The sequence below is a fragment of the Vicia villosa genome, linkage group LG1 (assembly GCF_029867415.1).
Source record: "Vicia villosa cultivar HV-30 ecotype Madison, WI linkage group LG1, Vvil1.0, whole genome shotgun sequence".
NCBI classification, from domain to species: domain Eukaryota; kingdom Viridiplantae; phylum Streptophyta; class Magnoliopsida; order Fabales; family Fabaceae; genus Vicia; species Vicia villosa.
This window is the reverse complement of record NC_081180.1, coordinates 109238945-109262279: the sequence shown is the minus strand read 5'-3', so window position 1 is coordinate 109262279 and position 23335 is coordinate 109238945. Positions and strand designations below refer to the sequence as shown.

Sequence of the window (23335 nt, the reverse complement as noted above, 5' to 3'; positions counted from 1 at the left end):
AGAAGTCAGAAGCAAATTCGGACTCCAACAAGGCCAGAAAACTCGTACAAGCTGCTGCATTATTTTTTGTATTTTGTTTGGGTTAGTTGTATTGGGCCTGGATCACACATTTGACCCAGTTAAGTTGTGAAACGGGTCGTGCTAATTGCTCCTAGGGTAGCAGCCGAAAAAAACAATAGTTTTAGACCATTCACGATTTTTCACGATCATCCATCACTATTCACGGAATTTTCGAAGCTTTTGTACGATCCCATGGCGAACTAATCCTATTGAGTTGATCTGCTGTAATTCGGATTCCAAGACTTGAGGTTAATATTATTTTGCAATATAATTACTATTCATATGAATCTTATTTTGTGTCATTCGTTTGCTTAATCCGAATTATCATAGAATAACATTGTTCATTCGATTGATTTATGTTTCCTGAATTTATATGCGTTATATCGTCTGCTTAATTCGTTATTCCGCTAATTGTTGAACCGTTTGCTTAATCCGGTGAAAGAGGATCATAATTCTTATAATTCCATTCTCGCTTGTTGAATGTTTTTGTGCTTCGAATGTGAATAAAATCCGCAGAATTATATTTATCGATGATAGTAGGAACCGAAACAGCAGATTAGCTTAACTCTATAATCACTTATTTTCAAAACAGCTTATTTTATAATCACTTTTTATAATCTTTTTTTTTCGACCAAACCAACCCCCCCCTTAATCGATTTAGCTTTTAGTTAATAAAAATCAAGAATCCTTGCGATACGACTCGAGCCATTGTCGCTATACTACGTTTTGAAAACTACTCGTTTTGACCCGCGAGCGACAGCGGATCAGTAGCCTAACTGATTTTATAGCATACATTGAAAACCAATTCACAACTACCCTTAAATGCCTTAGAACTGACAATGGCACTGAGTTCTCAACCCTCACACCCTTTCTTCAATCCAAAGGCATTCTCCATCATAAATCCTGCCCTGAAACTCCCCAACAAAATGGTGTTGTGGAAAGAAAACACCAGCACATCTTGAATGTTGCTAGAGCCCTCCACTTTCACTCCAATACACCCCTATCCATGTGGAACTTCTGTGTCCAACACTCTATCCATCTCATAAATAGACTGCCTACCCCCCTTCTCAACTCAAAAACCCCATATGAACTGCTCTTCCATGACCCTCCCTCTTATATGCACCTCAAAGTCTATGGCTGCTTATCATATGCAACATCTATGCAAGCTCATAGAACAAAATTTGACACAAGGGCCAGAAAAGCAGTCTTTTTGGGTTACAAAGATGGAACCAAAGGATTTATCCTCTATGACCTATCCACACATCAGCTCTTTGTATCCAGAAATGTCATCTTTTATGAGTCTTTCTTTCCCTTTAAACTACCTAACCCTCCTCCTATCTCCCATCCTAATCCTTCCAACCCTGTTGTACCTTTAGATGACATTACCTACCCTAATCCCAACCCAACACAAAATCAGCCTAACACTGACATTGTCATTGTTCCAGCCCCTAACAACCCTCCTACTCCTCTTAATCTAATGGATAATGACACAAATCCACCAGTCACTGAGCCAACTGCCACCATAGCTGAAAATGTGCCTACCCCTGAACATCATACTCCTATATTACCCACCAGACAGTCCACTCGACCCTCTAAACCACCCTCTTATCTCTCAGACTACCACTGTCTACAAACCTCAACCTTATCCCCTATTAAAACCACAAATAAACCCTCCACCATTCCTTATCCTTTATGCTCTGTTTTGTCCTACTCTAACTGCACCCCTGCTTACAAACAATTCTGCTGTGCCATATCCTCCAACCCCGAACCTAAAACATTCACACAGGCCAGTAAACTTGATTGTTGGGTTAGTGCTATGGATGTTGAATTACAGGCTCTTGTGGAGAACCAAACTTGGTCCATTGTTGATCTTCCACCTGGTAAAATACCAATTGGTTGCAGATGGGTCTACAAGATAAAATACAATTCTAATGGCTCTATTGACAAGTACAAAGCCCGTTTGGTTGCAAAAGGCTATACACAACTTGAAGGCCTTGATTATTTCGACACATTCTCACCGGTTTCTAAAATTACCACCATCCGTGTTCTTTTGTCTTTGGCAGCAATCAAAGGCTGGCATCTCGCACAGTTAGATGTCAACAACGCTTTCTTACATGGGGATCTCCAAGAGGAGGTCTATATGACACTTCCCCCTGGTTTTACAGCTCAATCATCCTCCAAAGTGTGCAAGCTTCATAAGTCCATCTATGGTTTAAAACAAGCAAGCAGACAATGGTATTTTAAGCTTTCCTCTATTCTTCTTTCCATTGGTTTTATCATGTCTGAAGCTGACCATTCTCTATACACTAAAGCCACTGCACACACATTCACCATTATCCTTGTTTATGTTGATGATCTAGTTCTTGCTGGTGATTCTGTCTCTGAAATAAATTCTGTCAAAACTGCCTTAAACACAACATTCAAAATCAAAGATTTAGGCCACCTCAGGTACTTCCTAGGATTTAAAATTGCAAGAAGCTCTTCTGGAATTTTTCTTAATCAGAGACAAATACACATTAGATCTTCTGCAAGAAACTGGTCTCCTTTCTTCGAAACCTGTCTCCACCCCTTTTGATCCCTCCCTTAAACTCACTATTTCAGAAGGTGCCCCTATGTCTGATCCTACTTCATATAGAAGCCTCATTGGTAGGCTCATCTACCTAACTAACACCAGACCCGATATTTCGTATACTGTCCAACACCTAAGCCAATTCGTATCTCAACCTCTCTTGCCGCATTACAATGCTGCCATTCGTTTATTACGCTATCTGAAAACATCTCCTTCTTCTGGCATTCTCTTATCTGCTACCAGCTCACTCAAACTTAATGCATTTGCTGACTCTGATTGGGCTAGATGCCCAGATTCTCGAAAGTCAATTACAGGTTTTTGTATCTTGCTTGGGTCCTCTTTAGTCTCATGGAAATCGAAGAAACAACAAACAGTTTCTCGATCGTCAACCGAAGCAGAGTACAAATCCCTGGCCAGTCTCACTTGTGAGCTTCAGTGGCTACAACATCTCTTCAAAGACCTTCGTATCACATTTCATTCTCCAGCTTCCGTATACTGTGACAACCGACCTCCATCTACTTAGCCCACAATCCAACTTTCCATGAGCGCACCAAGCATATTGAGCTTGATTGCCATGTTATCCGTGAGAAAATCAACTCAAAATTACTGCATCTTCTGCCTGTTTCAAGCAACAATCAACTAGCCGACGTTTTTACGAAGCCTCTGCATCACCCAGCCTTGTCCTCTATTCTGTCCAAGTTAGGAATTTGCACTCTGCACAGTCCACCTTGAGGGGGGGTGTTAAAGCTATTGGGCCTCACTGCAGCCCAACTCCAAATGCCCATATCTTTTCTTTCCTTTTCTGTAATTACATAACTGTCAATATATAAATGTATAAGGCCACCTTGTATTCCCAATAAGATACTGTACATTCTTTTCAATAATGAATAACTTTTCCTCTTCTCTTCTATTGTCATGCTTCATTCTCTATTAGTTAACATTCCTCCAAGTCCACTTAGAGGTGAAACGATACCCCTTATCTTACCTTTAGATTTTCAACAACTTTTTTGAAATCCTTGATGAAACATGTGTTACAATATCGTATTGTATCCCTATAAACTTAATTATTTTTAAAGAAATATAACTTCAAAAAAGGTTTAATAAATGTTTTTGGGAGAGAAAGTGAGAGAAGAGAGAATGTATAAGTTTCATAATGAATGAAGTGAACGAGGTTTGTATTTATAGTAACAAAGGTTCGATTCAAAAATATGTATAAAAACAATGCAAAAGATTCAAATCTAATTTTTATTAATTCAAATCATTTAAAAAATAAAATACGGGTTTTGTCGAGCGTCAATCAAATTTGATGAATATTGATTTAATTCTGATGAAGATTGAACAAAGTTAATGCAAACTTACACCAGTAAATCAATTCAAACATCTTGTGATGAAATTCAAATGATTCGATTCAGAAGTCATCTGAATCGATTCAATTAATTAGGAAGTTTTACTTTTGAAACAAACACTATGATTAGATTCATTTGACTGGAAAGTTGAAAAAAAGTATTATGCATATAATGTTTTTCCAAAATATATACAAGGTGATATAGACTTCGGCGGAGGGATACATACATAAGAAGAAAAAAAATACCTATGCAACTTAGTAGTCTTTTAGATTTAAAATATAGTTGAGATATGAGTTTTCTATAATAATGCGTTTGCATCTTAGTAGTCTTTTAGATTTAAAATAATTTCTTTTATAAATTACATAAAGTGGAAGTCATTAATTTGATTCAAATTTTAGACAATTTTATTACCCATTGTAATGGTCGATAATATAGATGTTATAAATAATATGGGTGTTGATTATTTATTTCAATATACTAGATTCAAACCATTCCACCTGATTGTTAATAAATGGATGGAATAATTATAATTTATAATCCATAGTTTTTCTTAAACACATAATTTATTTTGAATTTATTTTTATCCTTAAATCATATTTTAAAATTCAAATAAACGACTCTTTTCAAAAGTTTAAAATACATTTTAAAAAATGTTTTAAAAAAATAATAATTAAAGTGGCATACTAGTGACTCTCACTGTATTACAATTATTCTGAAAAGATTTAAACTACGTCTCTTGAAGTACAAATATAAACTCTTGGTATTGAAATAATAATTCAAATGCAAATTTAAAATAACTTATTATACAAACATATTGAGGGTATACCTCAAAGGTTCTTAACAAATTAGTTTCAACAACATTTATTAAAAAAACTTAATTAAAGTTTTAGGAAAATAAATTTTATTTATCGATCTTACTTATATAAGTAATAGATCTAATGTTCAACTCATTTCCTTCATAATTGCAACTGCCAATCCATCATAAGCAATTTCCCAAGCATTACTTAACTCCTCGCTCCATTTATCCCCAACAGCTTCTTTTATTGTTTTTAGCAATGCTTCTTTCACAACCTGCAAAACAACAATATCTTTAGTTTCAAAAATGTAATATTTTAATTTTTTTATAAATTTATAATTTTTAGTATATGTATATAACTAAAGTCGAAAATGTTTATTTATTATGTATTATTCCAGAATAAAGAGTTTTAAAAATGTAATTTTAAAAGTGCATTGTTTATAATATTATGTACCATAAAATGGAGGCCGTGAACTCTTTTTTGAGTGTGAACAACTCCCATTGTAGCATCTCCCAATACTACTTGTCCAGTTGTTTGGAGTTGAGTGGCTGCATCACGCACCTAAAATTTTAAAATTATTATAATCTTATGACATAGGAGTAGTATGATAAAGAAAAATTGCATCAATATAAATAATAATACTAATATTTGAATTTATTGTTTGTACTATTGGTAGTTGTATTTTATAAAAATTATTACTACTCATCATTAAATGTTTTTTCTGAAAATATTTTTAATTAGAGAAAATAAAATAAAATTTAAATACTATATTGATTTTATTATTTACATTATCAATAAAATAATATAAATTTATCTATTTCAGTGGGATGAATCAAAATATGAGCATTCAGTGTTGTAAAATTGCTAATATTGTATTTTAATAACTTTCATCCCTTAACTTTTCACACTATCCTACATGCATCGTATATTTTGTCTCTTTTTTTTTATATATTGTATTGTCTTTGTTGTTTTTTAAATATATTTATATATATATATATACAATAAAGCATGAATTCAACATTAATAATAAAATTAAAATTGTTAATAAACTTTTTTATTAATAAGAATTATTGTTTCATTTTCACAAGTTAATGATATATGATTATGATGTAATGTATATTAATTTTTTTGGTTGGTGAAATTTTTTGTTTCCTTTTATAATATGAAAGTGCAAAAAGGAATATAAATATTGGTTTGTAAAAAAACAAGGTGAGTTCAATAAATTAATTAGAAAATTTAAATATAAAGTATCAACATGATAAATAAAAATATAAAATATATTATTAGGATCTGACTCACCATTCCAAAAACCATTTCAGTATGAGCATTGATACTAGGGTTGGCCAGAGGTACTTCATTGTCGTCTTTTAGAACAGAAAACATGTTTTTGGCAGCAGGTGCTTTCTCCAACATACTATTTTAATAAAATAAAAGTTATTCATGTTTACAAGATTTCTTTTGAAAAAAAAAACTCATAAAATAAAAATATATATAAGTGTAAAAATATATTTGAAACTATAAAACTTACAAGGTGTAGAACAAAACGCTGAAGAGAGGAAGATTTTGATTGAATGCTTCCCATGAGCTATTAACTAAAGCCTCTTGCCTCATAGTAAACTCCATATTTCTTTGTTTTCTTTTGTTTAATTAGAATTCAATATTTTCAATGCTATAACTTTACGCCCATCAAATGTTTATATAGAAGGTTTGGTGAGTGAAAAATGAAGAATTTCTTGTAATGATTTATTTAAGAAATATATTGGTATTTGATTTAGAGATGGCTATTGGCATTGCTAAGAGACAATTACCCTTTAAAATAATAACCACAAAATTTTAATTAATTAAAGTAAAAAATAATTTTAAAAAATTAATACAAACTTTGTCTAATTTTAATTTTTTAAAAAAGTTTCAATTTTCATTTAATTAATGTAAATATTAATCTATTAGAACATGTGAATATTGAATCGCATAACTTTGTTAAAATACTTTTTTTGAATAAAATTATTGTTGCCCTTATTTACACATAATATACTAAATATGTGAGTAAACATGTGTTGTATTTGTGCTATTATTAGGGAATCATATGTCAGTGTTCACCTCGTCTTTTAAAGACATCTCAAATTAAGAAATGACTGAGATTTTAGGGTTTTATGCTAGGATTTTTTTTATGTCAAATATAAGATTTTTTCGAGTGATGATTGAAGTTGGTTCACTTAATATAATCTTTGGTTTTTATAAGTCATCAATGAAAACACCAATTATAGATTATACTAAAGTTAAAATAGATCTAGATTGCAAAGGAAAAAAAATTATAAAACAAATTTTAAGCTTTCATAAAATAAACTTTACCAAATAATATACTTTAAACAATTGGGATTTTCTAAGCTTAATGAACCAAAACCACTTGTAGAATGCAAAATATTTAATAAATTTAGAGAGAATTGCTAATGCACATCCTTAATACTGATGACAAATCTTTAAGTAAACCGATCTTTTTTAAAAAAAAAAAATTTTGACTTGAAAGTTGATCCACTATCATCTTAGTTCTCTTTTAAATTATTTTTCTGAGTCATATTTAATGTTATGCTAATGTAGTAGTTTATCTTTCAGTTAAATTTATTTTATATATTTGTATTGATTTTTCAGTTGTAGTTGATTTGATTAACATTGCATAGTATTTTGTTACAAATTGCTAATTTTGCATTAATAAGCACTAATAAAAGGTATTATATGAAAATTTTAATTTTAACATATTCAATATTAAATAATTTGACTTTCAGTTATTTTACAAATTGAAAAATCAAAGAAAGATAAATGCAGTTTTGAGAGAAAAATGAATCATTTGAATGCGGAATATGAATTACATAGAGAGAGACAAACATGCTTATATAGTTGGAAAAATAATAATCAACTAACTAAGTATAACATACAAGTTGTAATTTTGCTTATGTTGCAAACCACACATACACCACGTTGATACTGCCATTAAAACCCCTTCTTAATTCAGATTTCCTAAGTTTCTCATTCCCAATATCCCTATGAGTCCTTCAAACATTGCTTTGGTTAGAATATCTGCAAGTTGTTACTTAGTCTTGCAATATTCAATTTTCAACCTTTCTTTTTCAATTTGGTCTATTAAGAAATGGTATATTATCTCTATGTGTTTGCTCTTACCATGGCTCATTGGATGGTTTTCTACATCAATTGCAGATTTATTATCCACTAGCAACTTGATCTTCAAAATGTCACTTACATTCGACTCATCCAATAGCATTTCAATCCACTTGACTAGCAACATAAGAGGTTGTGACATACTCTGCCTCACATGATGATAAGGCCATAAACCCTTGCTTCTTTGAGCTCCATAAAATTGAGTTGCTTCAATCATGAATAAATACCCTGTTGTAATTTTCCTATCATATTGATCTCCACTCTAAGCTGAGTTAGAATAATCATAGACTTTGGCCTCCATATTGATTCTCTATTGATGAGGCATGAATATTTCATGAATTTCATTGCCTCTAATGTACCTCAGGATTCTCTTGACTGTAAGCAAATGGCATTACTTTGGTTGCTCCATGAATTTGCATAAATACCTTAATGAGTCTATTATCTCTTTGTATAATATTCCATATGCAATTTCATCCTCTAATTCCTTCCTTAGTTTGATGTTAGTTTCCATTGGTGTAATTTTAGGATTGCAACTACTCATTTTGAACATCTTCAAAATATCTTCTACATATTTCTTCTGATGCAAGAAAACTTCATGCTTTGTGTTCATAATTTCCATAGGAAGTATGCTAAATTCCAAGTTATTATCCATGTTGGACTTTAACTTTTCCAGTTCAACCTCGTTAGAACTTGTCACCAATAGATCATCCATGTAGAGACTTAGGATGATGTAGTCTTGATCATTTGATCCTTGCAAATATACTTCATGCTCAGATGATCGCTTATTAAAAACTAGCTTTAGTAGGAAGCTATCAATCCTCTTTTCCATGATCTAGGTGCTTGCTTCAATCCACACAGTGCCTTTCTTAGCTTGTACACCATTTTATCTTGGCCCTTTACCTTAAAACTTAGTGGTCGATTGACATAAATCTCTTCTTCTAATGGTCTATTGAGAAAGAAGGACTTCACATCCATTTGAAACATTTTCCAACCTCTATATTCTATAATGAACACCAAAATTCTTATTGTTTCAAGTCTGGCCACCAGTGCATAGACTTCATTGAATTTAATTCTAGCCTTATGAAGAAACCCTTTTGCCACCAATCTCGCCTTGTACTTGGAAATTTCACCATTTGTAAACCCACATTACATTTATAGCTTTCTTACCTAGGTGCTTAACTAGTTCCTAAGCTTTATTCTTCCCAATTAGTCTGAGCTCGTCCTTCATGTCACCTTGCCACTTCTTATAATTCATGGCTTGATTATGATCAATTGGCTCTGAATCAACCATCATGGCTTCTTCAATCAGATCACCATTATCACTTATGAGTTGATTAGGGAATCTTTCCTAATCAATTAATATTACTAATTGAGTTCTTGCTTTTGTTGACCTTCCTATTTCTTAAGTTTTTGTAACCTCAATTTATTGTTTATCTTATGGAGTGATATTGACGTGGCTTGGACTTTTGCTTTCCTGTATTGGATTTCTAGGTCCCTTTAACCAATTCCATCATATGCATTCATCAAATTATACATCTATGCTTATTAACACCTTATTATAATTTGGTGATAATGATTTGTAGGCACTTATGGAGTGGTAACCAACCAAGATCATGGCTTGACCTCTATCATCTAGTTTATTTTCTGAGATGCTTAGATACATGTCTATAATACAATGATAAGGCAATTTTAAAGTGTCCAATACTTGGTTTCTAGCCTAACCAAGCTTCATAGGATGCCTTTTTGCCCAATTTCTTTGTTGGACATATTTCAATAATGTGACTGTAGTTGATGTAGCCTCCCCTAGAAATGGTTTAGCGTCTGTTTTTCCTTAAGCGTACTTCTTTCCATGTTTAAGATACTCATATTCTTTCTCTCAATAATTCCATTACATTGAGGTGTGTAGGGTGCTACAACTTCATGCTTGATTCCATCTTTTTCATAAAATTGAGCAAATTAACTTGAGATGTAATCACCACCACCATAAGTTCTAAGCTTATTGATGGCATGTTTGATCGCGACTTTACGTGTCTATAAATCTGATAACTGCAAGTGCACAGTCGTGTCGTGTAGTTTTAAAAGATATCGAATCCACAGGGACTATGAATCGATCTACCGTTATCTAAGGTTACTATGTAAAGCTAGGAGTACTAAAATTTTCGATTGTTCCTAAGGGAAAGTGATTGTGAGAAAATAAAGAATAATAATGAAAGACAGGTATCAGTATGTATTTCGTTTAACTAAAGGTAATCCGAAGGTTCATTGGCTTTTACATAATTAAATTAAAAATCTTTACTAATTCCAATTGATTAAAAATCCTCGTCTCAAACTTTCGCTCTGTTGATTTAGACTACTATCCTAATCCTAATGTACGCTTTCGCCATCCCATTAGATTTTAGAAGAGCTTTTTGAAAACAATGTAATTAATAAAATGCCTATTTTACGAGGTTGTTATCTATTTAAATATCCTAATCTCAAACTTTCGCTCTGTTGACTCGGAGCAAGCTAATACCCCTAACGTACGCTTTCGCTATCCCACTCGAGTGTAAAAACAATTTTTGAAAATAAATAAGTTCCAATTAGTTTTAATACGCTTTCGCCATCCTTAAAACTAATGTCCTATGTCTACTATCCAGTTAAAGGCCTCAAACTTTCGCTCTATTGGTTTTAACCTTTGACCGTCCTAATCCCTCAAACTTTCGCTCTATTGGTTTTAAGACTTACTAATTAAACTAGACATATAAACCAAAAATAAGTGATAATTAATAAAACCTAATTTAAGCCAATTTATTTCGGATCCCTACGGTTAACTTACTTTACATACCGATACCTTTAGTATTTTAGCCAGACATATTAATACGGTTAAACATGCATAAATCGGTTTTGTTCATAATAATAAGCATATTAAATGGCATATAATATAGATATATCATGCAATAGTAATATAAATAAAAGCGGTAAATAAAAACCTGAATTAAATAAATGGCAAATAATTCTTCAAGTATCGAACTTCCACCACAGCTTGGCTGGATCGTTCTTCGGAATTTAAATGGCAGAAAATAAAAACAAGGAAAATAAAGCGATAAATCTAACGTAAGGCTAGATCTATGAAAAGTTCACAACAATTTCCAATGTAGAAATCGTTGTGAGAAAATAGAAGGTTAAATGGAAACAGAATAATGAAAAGCAGTTCGCGGTACAATTTCGGCAGCACTTCGTTGGCAGGAAATCGGACACTTTGGACTGAAGTGGCTGCCTCTATTTATAGGTGAGGCTTTGCAGTTGCTTTGCGTGAAAAACGGGACTTTTTGCAGACCGGGACTTGGAGACGTGCGTCTCCTATTCTTCAGGGAGTGGCCTTGACTGACTTGAGACGTGCGTCTCAAGTGGAGATTCTTTAGGGAGGTGGAGACGTGCGTCTCCCCTTTGCTGAGGTGGCAGAGACGTGCGTCTCTGCTTACTAGTGTGGCCTGGGTTGCTTCCTTCGTGGGCTGGATTGCTCTTTTGGGCCTTTTGGGTCCTAATCGCACCCCTCTTTCGTTTCAGCACCCCTTTTCGTCTCTTAAGCATAAATATTGGTCATTTAAGCTCGATTTTCTTTCCTTTTCGCAAATAGTCGTAATTGAAGTGTAAAACCTGAAACAAAGCAAATACACGCGTAATATCATAATAAACTGACATAATAAATGGAAAATGCTATAAATATCTATGGATTTTAGGCTAAATATACGATATAAAATCGTGTTATCAAATTCCCCCAGACTTGAACCTTTGCTTGTCCTCAAGCAAAATAAGAAGATAAAGATAAATGAAACACACTTCCACCACGTCGTTCAGTCATACTTAGCTACATAGTGTTCTTATTCGGAAGTAATGAATCTTAGCAATAAACCTATAGTAACAACACCAAACAACTCCCAGCATGCATACCAATCCGAATCATGCCATTATAGCTCGACCTATTTGACTTGTCATCATGTTTCACCCTTTTCATTCGCGCGCAATCACATTAAGCCCATTATCTTGACACGCACATAGCAGAGTAGTCGGTTAGTGACTATGATCCTTCTCATGGAGTTCTGGCACAATATGTGGTATACTCCTTAGCATTCACTTGTAGATTGTGGGGAATCGGACAATAGTCCTTCCTACCAAGTTCATTACCAGATGACTTCTGAACCAATCGACAGTGAGTTTTTAAATTCTTTGTATATGAGATTTGCGACCGTTAGGTTAAATGATCTTGTGAGGATCACCTTACTTAGTAGGCACATTTCTTCTTATAGTTGAACACATAATTATTATGAGGATCATACACTTATATTCATCGACTCTCTGCGTAGTTTGTATCTAAGACGGTGCCGACTGCTAGAATAAACTACTAAGGGTTATTTCAAAACTTAAAGTCGGTGGTTTTGGTATAACGGGTATTCAAATCGGTTATGTATACTCGGGGGTTTTGGAGTGTTGTGACAATAAGGATATTGACTAATTCAGTTTCGGTGCGTTGAGTGATTGAGTAGCTTCGTATTTCTTGAACGTGTGGGGTTTGCGTTTATCGTTTAGGAGCAAAAAATTTTTGTTATGGCTCAAGAAAATGGAAGAAATTGAAATAACTACGGAATTATACATATAAGACTTAAATTCCATAAATATTCTTTATTGAATTAGAAAAACATTACAAGGAAGGGAAATAACTGAAGGGAAAAATAAAACTAAAGGAAATAGGAAATAGAAATAATACGACTCCCCCAGACTTAGATGATGCAATGTCCTCAGTGCATAAGAACTACTCCTCATTGTTGCGGTTTCGAGAACTGCTCGCGCCTCTTGTACGAACACGGCGACGTCTATCAGGAGAGTCATTAACACGAATGTCAAGATCATGCAAATATGTGGCAATTTCAGCGTATTGACTTTCGTTCCTAATAGCATAGTCACGGTGCTCCTGTTGCATCTCTCGGATGAGCCTAATTGTTTCAGTTTGGTTTGTCTGCATAGCTTGAACGAGTTGATCTTGGCGTTGAATAGCAGCATACATGGCTTCAAGAGTGATAGGCGGAGGGTTGTTTGGAGGAGGTTGGTTGACATCAGCTTGCCCTTGGTTGAGTTCTTCTTCATTTGCATCCATTGGTTCATTAGGATGTTCTTGTTGGTCATCTTGAGGATTTTCTTCAATAAGCCTCCAACGTTGAACATAACGGATGTTAATTCTTTCAGGACAAGGAAGGATGACATAAGGAATGGGAACTTTATTGACGACCAAAGTGTATCGGCCATCATGTCGGGGTGAAACCAAGTGGGAATCGCGGCAGTAAGTGAGATCGAGTGACTGAGCAGGCTTCATGAGATGAGAGAGTGATAGGAGCTCGTCACCAAGACCTAAAGCACAGGCCAAGGTTGTAATAATGCCTCCAAGCAAGAATGGATTTGTAGCGGGGGCGTTGACTAAGCCTTGGATGTGTTGGAACATAAACGGTGCGGCATTGAAACGGATATTGTTAAGCGCACAGTAAAGGAAAAATAATTCATTTTGGTTTACCTTGTGGTTGTTGGATCTTGCAAAAATAATATGCCCCAAGACACGTTGAAAATAACGTATAGCGGGGTTTTGAATGTGAGAAGCATGAAGAGCTCTCCAACCGGTAGGATTTTCTCCAGTGAGATGGAACCAAAATTCAAAAGCGAGATCCTCCCAGGATCGACCATTGAGTTCTTGAAAGATTGAGCGGTGAGCAATTGGAGCATGATTAAAATGCAAATATGAAGCTACGACATCTTGATCAAGAGCATATTCACGGTTGAACATCCGGAATTGGATGGTACCGGTTGAGAATGGTTGAGTAGAGGGAGTGTCGTAGTTGAAGGAACTCAAAAATTCTAAGACGAGCGGCTCATAAGTAGGTACGGGTTCGGTACAAAGATGGTGGAGGCTAGATTTAGTGAGCAAACGGGTGACACCATCAATGAGACCCAAAGTTTCTAGACACTCGGTGTTCACAAATTTTGTGGGAACAACCGAACGTTCGTAGAAAGCAACATATTTTGTTCGTTGAGCATCATCTCGGAAGATAATGTTTGAAAGGTCGGGAGGTGGTCGCTCGGGACGCTCGCTACGGATTAATGAACGTGGAGGCATGGTGAGTATGGAAATGGAAAATAGATATGATAGTAGAATGGTAGAAGAGAAATGGTATGAAGGTTGTGAAGAATAAGAGTGGTGGTGGTGTGGTTTTATAGTGAGGTTTGAAAATGGGGTGGTTAATGGAGAATTAAAATGGATTAATGGTGGTGTTTGAAGTTTGAATAGAATAGAAGAATGGGAAATGAATGGAGTTTAAGAGGTGAATGATGGAGGATGAATGAGGTTAATGGGGTTTAAATGGAATAAATAGGGGAAGAATGAGGAGAATGAATTTTGAAATTCAAATTCAAAATTCAAGAGGGAGAGAAGAGTGTCTGCGTGGTCAAATGCAGACTGCTAGCCTTGGGAGACGTGCGTCTCAGGCAGCCAGTCTGCTGGGGCAGAGCATGGAGACGTGCGTCTCCTGTCCCCTGTTTCGTTCCAACTGGTCCCACACAGATGGAGACGGGCGTCTCCTGTGGCAGACAAGTGGGTCACGCATGCAGATGACCAGCCAGTGTTGACTGATACCATTAACAGCAAAAAGTGTCCATCAGTTCAGAACAGTGTCTTATTTTAATACTATTAACAGCAAAAAGTGATAGCCAGGAAAATATATATAGCAGTTAATAGCAGTGTATTATAACACAACAGCAGTAGTGAATAAAATATTGCATTTAAAATTAAACCAGTACTGAGTGTTAACAATAGCAGAATGGAAAAGTGCAGAAAAATGTAAATCTAAACTAAGAATAGAAATTACTAAAACTAGAAATAAAAATCTAATAATCTAATATGGTAACATCTAGCCACGTCTATTGTTGTTCTGATTGGACTGAATGTGTTTGAAAACTTCGTCGAACTGAGCATTTACGGTGTCGATGAAATCGAAGAAATGCATTTGCAAAGTGTGAAGCTCGTTGCGCACATGTTGTACATCTTGTTGTAGGGCATTGATTGCTTGTTCGTGCGTGTTCAGAGTGGGCATCCTTTGATTTACCGATGCGGTAGATGTAGCGGGTTGTTGTTGCTCGACCTCGACATCAGTCATATCAACAGTGTGATCTTCAACGGAATCTTCAGAACGAGTTTCAGGTTCATACTCAGATATAGGTTCATCAATAGGAAGAGGTTCATAATCAGGAATGGGTTCATCGACAGGAAGAGGTTCATAATAACCAGGAGGTGTTTCAGGTTCAGATTCAGATGCAGGCATTTCCTCATCAAAATGTTCATAAGCTTGAGGAGTTTCAGGTGATGGCTCTCTCTCAGGAATCTGACCATAGTAAAGCCAGTTGGTAGGGTTGTGCACACTTGTCCTAGGATTCGGTAAGGTGAACTGATACCAAACTTTGTTATCAATGAGCAATTCAAAACGATCAGGTCCAAGATTACCGATGATACCTCGATTAAAGCAGAAATTGATGTCCATAGAGGTATGGGTACCAAAAGGTGTCAATCTAAGCAAAGGCACTCTCATTCCTATGGCATTAGCGATCATAGTGACAAATCCGCCGATCCTAATGGGTGAAACTTCGTCTTGCGTGATGCGCTCGAAGTTTGTTAGCATGAATGCGATGGCATTGACCGGGCGATTCTGAGATGTACAGAACATGATGAACAGCTCTTCTCTAGTAACTTCAGTGACATTATCAGGCTTTCCAAAAATGTAGTGAGCAAGGATCTTGTGAAAGTAGCGGAAAGCAGGATTGTGGATGTTCTCAGATTGAAATTCATTCTCTTCAGGGTTGTCGTTTCCAGTGATCTTGCCCCAGTATTTTTCCAACTCCCAGTATGGAAGATTTTCTTCAGCTACTTGGGCGTATGCATCGGGTCCATGAGGTAGTTCTAACATTTCAGCAAAATCTCGGATGCAGAAATTAAACTCCATACCAAAGAGTCTAAAGAGAATAACTCCTTTTTTCAGTCCTTGTCCACAGTTTGGAAGATAGGTCAGGGAGCTCAGGAATTCCAGAGTGAGCTTCCGATATGTGCTAAACTTGCGGAACAAGTGAGAACCAGTCCAACCGATTTGGTTAAGCAGGTGTAGGATGCTTTCTTCGATACCAAGCTTCACCATAGTTGGTTGGTGAGGATAGCAAGTCAATTCCATGTGTCTTTCAGCCAGCTTGTTAAATCTTGCTTCTTGTCCTCTACCACGGAACACAACTTCCATATTGTCAACTTCTTGCATCGTAGTTAGTAATTAAATGAAAAACCTAGAAGTTGAAAATATTAAGATTGAGTTAGAATTAGGCTAGTGTTTATTTAAAATAGAATAAAAAGTTAAAATTAAGCTTAGGTAACAAGTTATAATAATAAATATAATTATAACGGAAATATTTTCTCAATTCATAGATAGTAGTTATAATTATAATAATTATTATAAGATGTATGGAAAATAAAAAATGATTAAAATTAAATTAAAAATAGAATAAAGTTTTAAAAATAAAAAAAATAAAATTAACAAATAGAAAAATTAAAGTTTTAATAAATAAAAATAAAAATAATTAAATGTGGGTTGTCTCCCACCAAGCGCTTTGTTTAATGTCGTAAGCTCGACGATTTAAAAACAGAAAAACTATTTTTTCGAAAGAGCGGGCAGTTCGTCAAGTTTAAAAACTTCGATGTTTTCGTCGTATTCGAGATGATGGTAATACTTAAGACGTTGCCCATTTACGACAAAAGGTTTGACGGTTTCTCCTTTGATTTCTATCGCTCCACTCGGAAATATGTTAGTTATTTCGAAAGGGCCAGACCATCTAGATCGTAACTTACCAGGAAATAATTTTAGTCTAGAATTAAATAAGAGCACTTTATCGCCTATGCTAAAATTTTTCCTAGATATACGCTTGTCGTGCCATTTTTTCGTTCGCTCTTTATAGATTTTGGCGTTTTCGTAAGCGTCTTGTCTAAGTTCTTCTAATTCGTTTATGTCTAGAAGTCGTTTCTCACCAGCGGCAGTGTAGTTTAGGTTTAAGTTCTTAATAGCCCAATAGGCTTTATGTTCTAACTCTACTGGTAGGTGGCATGATTTTCCATAAACGAGTTTGAATGGAGTAGTTCCTATTGGAGTTTTGAAAGCTGTTCTATAAGCCCATAAAGCTTCATTTAGCTTGGTTGACCAATCTTTCCTCGATATAGCAACAGTTTTCTCCAATATTTGTTTTATTTCGCGGTTAGATACTTCTACTTGACCGCTTGTTTGAGGATGGTATGGTGTGGCTATTCGATGATTTACTCCATATTTTCGAAGGAGTTTCTCAAGTATTCTTGAAATGAAATGGGAACCACCATCGCTAATTACCAATCTTGGCACACCGAACCTAGGAAATATGACGTTTTTGAAAAGTTTAATAACTACTCGTGTATCGTTCGTAGGAGAAGCAATAGCTTCTATCCATTTTGAAACGTAATCGACGGCTACGAGTATATATTGATTTCCAAACGATGATGGAAACGGTCCCATGAAGTCTATTCCCCAGACGTCAAATATTTCTACTTCTAGAATGCCTTTTTGAGGCATTTCATCGCGTCTTGAAATGTTTCCAGTTCGTTGGCATCTATCACAGCTTAGTATTGCAAAATGGACGTCTTTCCACAGGTTAGGCCAGAAAAGTCCAGATTGAAGAATTTTGGCGCAGGTCCTAGATGTGCTATGGTGTCCTCCACACGGTGCAGAATGACAATGTGTTATTATGCTTCTTATCTCTTCCTCGGGTACACAACGTCTAAAGATTCCATCGGGGCCTCTTTTGAAAAGGAGTGGGTCGTCCCAATAGTAATGTTTTAGGTCATGGAAGAATTTCTTCTTCTGTTGGTAGCTTAGATCAGGAGGAAGCACACCAGCAGCTAGGTAATTTACGAAATCTGCATACCAAGGTGTGTTAGATCGGGCTAAAGCTATTTCAGCTAATTTCTCGGTTTTAGAGTTTGGACGGTATGGTTCGAATTCATTTGCTTCTAATTGGGCGATGAGTCTTTCATAAGGGAAATCATCGTCAATTGGTACTTGTTCGGGTTTCAGATTTTCCAATCGAGAGAGGTGATCTGCTACGACATTTTCAGTGCCTTTCTTATCTTTAATTTCCAGGTCGAATTCTTGTAGTAACAAGATCCATCTCAAAAGTCTTGGTTTAGCGTCCTTTTTGGTTAGGAGGTACCTAATGGCGGCGTGGTCAGTGTATATGATTATTTTGGCTCCTACCAGGTAAGAACGGAATTTGTCTAATGCGAATACGACAGCTAATAATTCTTTTTCTGTCGTGGCATAATTCATCTGAGCTTCGTCTAGGGTTCTACTCGCATAATATATGACATGTAGTTTCTTATCCTTTCTTTGTCCTAGAACGGCTCCTACAGCATAATCACTTGCGTCACACATTATTTCGAAAGGTTCATTCCAGTCGGGAGGTTGCATAATTGGCGCAGAGATCAATGCTTGTTTAAGCGTTTGAAATGCTTCAGTGCATTTATCGGTGAAAACAAATTCGGCGTCTTTCATGAGTAGTTCAGTTAAAGGTTTGGTTATTTTAGAGAAATCCTTAATGAAGCGTCGGTAAAAACCAGCATGTCCCAGAAAACTTCTTATTTCTCTAACGGTTTTGGGAGGTTGAAGGTTTTCGATAATCTCGATTTTTGCTTTATCAACTTCGATTCCTCTATCGGATACGATGTGTCCAAGTACAATTCCTTGTCGAACCATGAAATGGCATTTTTCCCAATTGAGGACTAGGTTTACGCTTACGCATCGTCTAAGCACCATTTCAAGGTTTTCTAAACATGTTTCAAAACTTCCTCCACAGACAGAGAAGTCGTCCATAAAGACCTCCATTATTCCATCTAGGAAGTCGGCAAATATTGCCATCATGCATCTTTGGAAGGTCGCGGGTGCATTGCAGAGTCCAAAAGGCATTCGTCTATAAGCGAATGTACCATAAGGACAGGTGAATGTGGTCTTCTCTTGGTCGTCAGGGTGGATAGGAATTTGGAAAAATCCGGAGTATCCATCCAGATAACAAAAATGTGAGTGTTTAGCTAGGCGTTCGAGCATTTGATCTATGAAAGGTAAAGGGAAATGGTCTTTTCGGGTAGCTTTATTTAGCTTCCTATAGTCAATGCACATCCTCCATCCAGTTTGGGTACGTTGTGCTACAGATTCTCCTTTTGCATTAGTGATTACAGTGACTCCTCCTTTCTTTGGTACGACGTGAACGGGGCTAACCCATTTGCTATCGGATATAGGATATATTATTCCAGCTTCTAGCAGTTTTTGGATTTCCTTTTTAACCACATCGCTCATAATAGGATTTATTCGCCTTTGATGTTCCCTAGAGGTTTTACTATCGTCTTCGAGCATAATGCGGTGCATACACAGAGAAGGGCTTATACCTTTTAGATCTGATATGTTGTATCCTAAAGCGGTAGGGTATTTTCTTAGAACATTAAGTAGTTTTTCAGTCTCGGTTCGTCCTAAGTTGGCGTTCACTATAACTGGTCGGTTTAGTTCTTCGTCTAGAAATTCGTATCTAAGATCGGTAGGAAGTGTCTTCAGCTCTATAGCAGGTTTCTTAGGTCCAGGTATAGGATCAGGGGTTAAAGCTAAGCATTCACTCAGGTGGTTATCTTGATATTCCTCACGCCAGTTGTCATCTTCAAAAATTGGCGGCATAGGAATTCTTAGGGTTTCGGTTTCCTTATTTGGTTCGGATTTTATTTCCTTGACACATTCGTCGATTATATCAGCAGAACAGCATGTGTCAATTATAGAAGGTGCTTTTAGGAATTGGGAAAGGATAAATTCTATTTTCTCTTCTCCTACTTCGAAAGTAAGCTTTCCTCGCTTTACATCTATAATTGCACCAGCGGTCGCTAAAAATGGTCTTCCTAAAATGATCGGGATGTTAGAATCTTCTTGGATATCCATAATGATGAAGTCAGTTGGGATGTAGAATTGACCTACACGAACAGGGATATTCTCTAACATTCCTACAGGATATTTAACTGAACGGTCTGCTAGTTGAAGAGACATTTTTGTTGCTTTAAGCTCACCTAGATTGAGTTTCTTACAGGTCGAAAGAGGCATCAAACTAACACTAGCTCCTAAATCGCACAAGGCTTTCTCTATGATGGTTTTTCCAATTACGCAGGGTATAGAGAAACTACCAGGGTCTTTCAGTTTTGGAGGCATGTTGTTTTGGATGATAGCGCTACATTCAGCGGTAAGCGTTATAGTTTCGTTATCCTCGAGCTTCTTTTTGTTTGATAAGATTTCTTTTAAGAACTTAGCGTACGAAGGCATCTCAGTTATGGCTTCTGTGAATGGTATGGTTATGTTTAATTGCTTCAGAAGTTCTACAAATCTTTTAAATTGCGCTTCGGTTTTTGATTTAACTAATCTCTGAGGGTAAGGAATTGGTGGCTTATAAGGTGGTGGTGGAACATAAGGTTTCTCCTTTTCGGGTTCCACTTCGTTATTGTTCTCATCAGTCTTAGCAGTTTGTTCGTCGGTTGGTTTCTTTTGGGTTTCCTTTGGCTCTTGTTGTGACATGGGTACGTTTTGGGTTCTAGGATCTATGGGTCCATCGTAATTAGTTCCACTTCGTAGTGTTATCGCGTTCGCATGTCCTTTAGGATTAGGTTGTGGTTGAGCAGGAAACGTGCCAGCAGGGGCAGCAGTAGGTGCTTGTTGTTGAGCTACTTGTGAGATTTGAGTTTCTAACATTTTGTTATGCGTAGCTAAAGCATCTACTTTGTTCGATAGTTGTTTTAGTTGCTCGCTATTGTGGATGTTTTGATTCAGGAAGTCTTTATTGGTTTGTTGTTGGGAAGCTATGAAGTTCTCCATCATGATTTCTAGGTTTGACTTCCTAGGGGTGTTTTGAGCAGCTACAGGCGCTTTTTGGTAGCCAGGTGGTACAGCAGGTGCTTGTCCAGGCGCGTACAACGCATTGTTGTTCTTATAAGAAAAGTTCGGGTGGTTTTTCCATCCAGGGTTGTACGTGTTAGAATAAGGGTTTCCTTGAGCGTAATTTACTTGATCAGATGGGACTCCAGTCAAGAGTTGACATTCAGCAACTACATGCCCAGTCAATCCACAAATCTCGCAGTTAGGTGCTACGGCGGCAGCGGTGGCTGAAGGGGTGATGGTCAAATTCTCAATCTTTTGAGTTAAAGCGTCTACTTTAGCGTTAACGCGGTCTATACCACTAATTTCGTACATTCCTCCTTTGGTTTGGGCTTTCTCTAGGGCGGCGCGTTCTCCTCCCCATTGGTAATGGTTTTGTGCCATGTTCTCTATGAGTTTGTATGCTTCATCATGGGGTTTGTCCATTAATGCTCCGCCAGCAGCGGCATCTATAGTCATTTTAGTGTTATATAAGAGACCACCATAAAAGGTATGGATGATCAGCCATGGTTCGAGTCCATGATGAGGGCATATCCTAAGCATGTCCTTGTAACGTTCCCAAGCTTCGAAAAGCGATTCGTTATCTTTCTGGGTAAATCCGTTGATTTGACCTCTAAGCATAGCAGTTTTGCTAGGCGGAAAGTATCTTGCTAAGAATACTCTCTTCAATTCGTCCCACGTAGTTATGGAATTGGAAGGCAGGGATTGAAGCCACGCTCTCGCTCTATCTCTCAAGGAGAAAGGGAAAAGGCGTAATCGAATAGCTTCGGAACTAACATTGTTGGCTTTGATAGTGTCGGCGTATTGCACGAACACGGATAAATGGAGATTGGGGTCGTCTACAGGGCTTCCAGAGAATTGATTCTGTTGAACAGCTTGGACCAGTGAAGGTTTCAGTTCGAAATTGTTCGCTTCAATCGCAGGTGGTGCGATACTTGAATGCGGTTCAGCGCGCGAAGGAGCGGCATAGTCTCTAAGAGGACGAATAGCAGCCATCTCTAACTTCGGGGTGATTTGATTGATTTGATCAGTAAAATTCAATTCCTGATTAATCGGAATTTCTGCTACTTCGGGAAGGTTGCGAGCTCGACGTTTAACGTTAATGAAACGTTCGATCTCGTTAATTCGTTGTATTAAGTCTCCTCCTTGTGAACGAGTATTTGGCATACAATCGTTCAAAAAGATAGGGAAGAATTTTCCTAGTCTCTACGGTGTAACAGTGAGTTACGATATCGACTTAAATAGTCCCCGGCAACGGCGCCAAAAACTTGATCGCGACTTTACGTGTCTATAAATCTGATAACTGCAAGTGCACAGTCGTGTCGTGTAGTTTTAAAAGATATCGAATCCACAGGGACTATGAATCGATCTACCGTTATCTAAGGTTACTATGTAAAGCTAGGAGTACTAAAATTTTCGATTGTTCCTAAGGGAAAGTGATTGTGAGAAAATAAAGAATAATAATGAAAGACAGGTATCAGTATGTATTTCGTTTAACTAAAGGTAATCCGAAGGTTCATTGGCTTTTACATAATTAAATTAAAAATCTTTACTAATTCCAATTGATTAAAAATCCTCGTCTCAAACTTTCGCTCTGTTGATTTAGACTACTATCCTAATCCTAATGTACGCTTTCGCCATCCCATTAGATTTTAGAAGAGCTTTTTGAAAACAATGTAATTAATAAAATGCCTATTTTACGAGGTTGTTATCTATTTAAATATCCTAATCTCAAACTTTCGCTCTGTTGACTCGGAGCAAGCTAATACCCCTAACGTACGCTTTCGCTATCCCGCTCGAGTGTAAAAACAATTTTTGAAAATAAATAAGTTCCAATTAGTTTTAATACGCTTTCGCCATCCTTAAAACTAATGTCCTATGTCTACTATCCAGTTAAAGGCCTCAAACTTTCGCTCTATTGGTTTTAACCTTTGACCGTCCTAATCCCTCAAACTTTCGCTCTATTGGTTTTAAGACTTACTAATTAAACTAGACATATAAACCAAAAATAAGTGATAATTAATAAAACCTAATTTAAGCCAATTTATTTCGGATCCCTACGGTTAACTTACTTTACATACCGATACCTTTAGTATTTTAGCCAGACATATTAATACGGTTAAACATGCATAAATCGGTTTTGTTCATAATAATAAGCATATTAAATGGCATATAATATAGATATATCATGCAATAGTAATATAAATAAAAGCGGTAAATAAAAACCTGAATTAAATAAATGGCAAATAATTCTTCAAGTATCGAACTTCCACCACAGCTTGGCTGGATCGTTCTTCGGAATTTAAATGGCAGAAAATAAAAACAAGGAAAATAAAGCGATAAATCTAACGTAAGGCTAGA

General features: G+C 36.2%; 2 protein-coding genes and 1 non-coding gene across 3 annotated transcripts; 2 read left to right on the top strand and 1 right to left on the bottom strand.

Moving 5' to 3' along the window:
• Positions 1 to 2672: 2672 nt before the first annotated feature.
• Positions 2673 to 3152, top strand: LOC131651223 (uncharacterized mitochondrial protein AtMg00810-like). The gene has a single exon (XM_058920893.1). The coding sequence runs from the start codon at positions 2673 to 2675 to the stop codon at positions 3150 to 3152; it is 480 nt and encodes a 159-aa protein (XP_058776876.1).
• A 1586-nt stretch (positions 3153 to 4738) lies between these two features.
• Positions 4739 to 6459, bottom strand: LOC131614169 (leghemoglobin 29). The gene is made up of 4 exons (XM_058885793.1): positions 6301 to 6459; positions 6072 to 6186; positions 5226 to 5333; positions 4739 to 5046 (listed from the first exon to the last, which is right to left on the bottom strand). The coding sequence occupies exons 1-4, from the start codon at positions 6393 to 6395 to the stop codon at positions 4918 to 4920; spliced, it is 447 nt and encodes a 148-aa protein (XP_058741776.1). The 5' UTR covers positions 6396 to 6459; the 3' UTR covers positions 4739 to 4917.
• Positions 6460 to 21488: 15029 nt separating this feature from the next.
• On the top strand, positions 21489 to 21595 carry LOC131645379 (small nucleolar RNA R71). The gene has a single exon (XR_009297004.1). It is a non-coding gene; the product is annotated as a small nucleolar RNA R71 (small nucleolar RNA).
• Positions 21596 to 23335: the final 1740 nt, after the last annotated feature.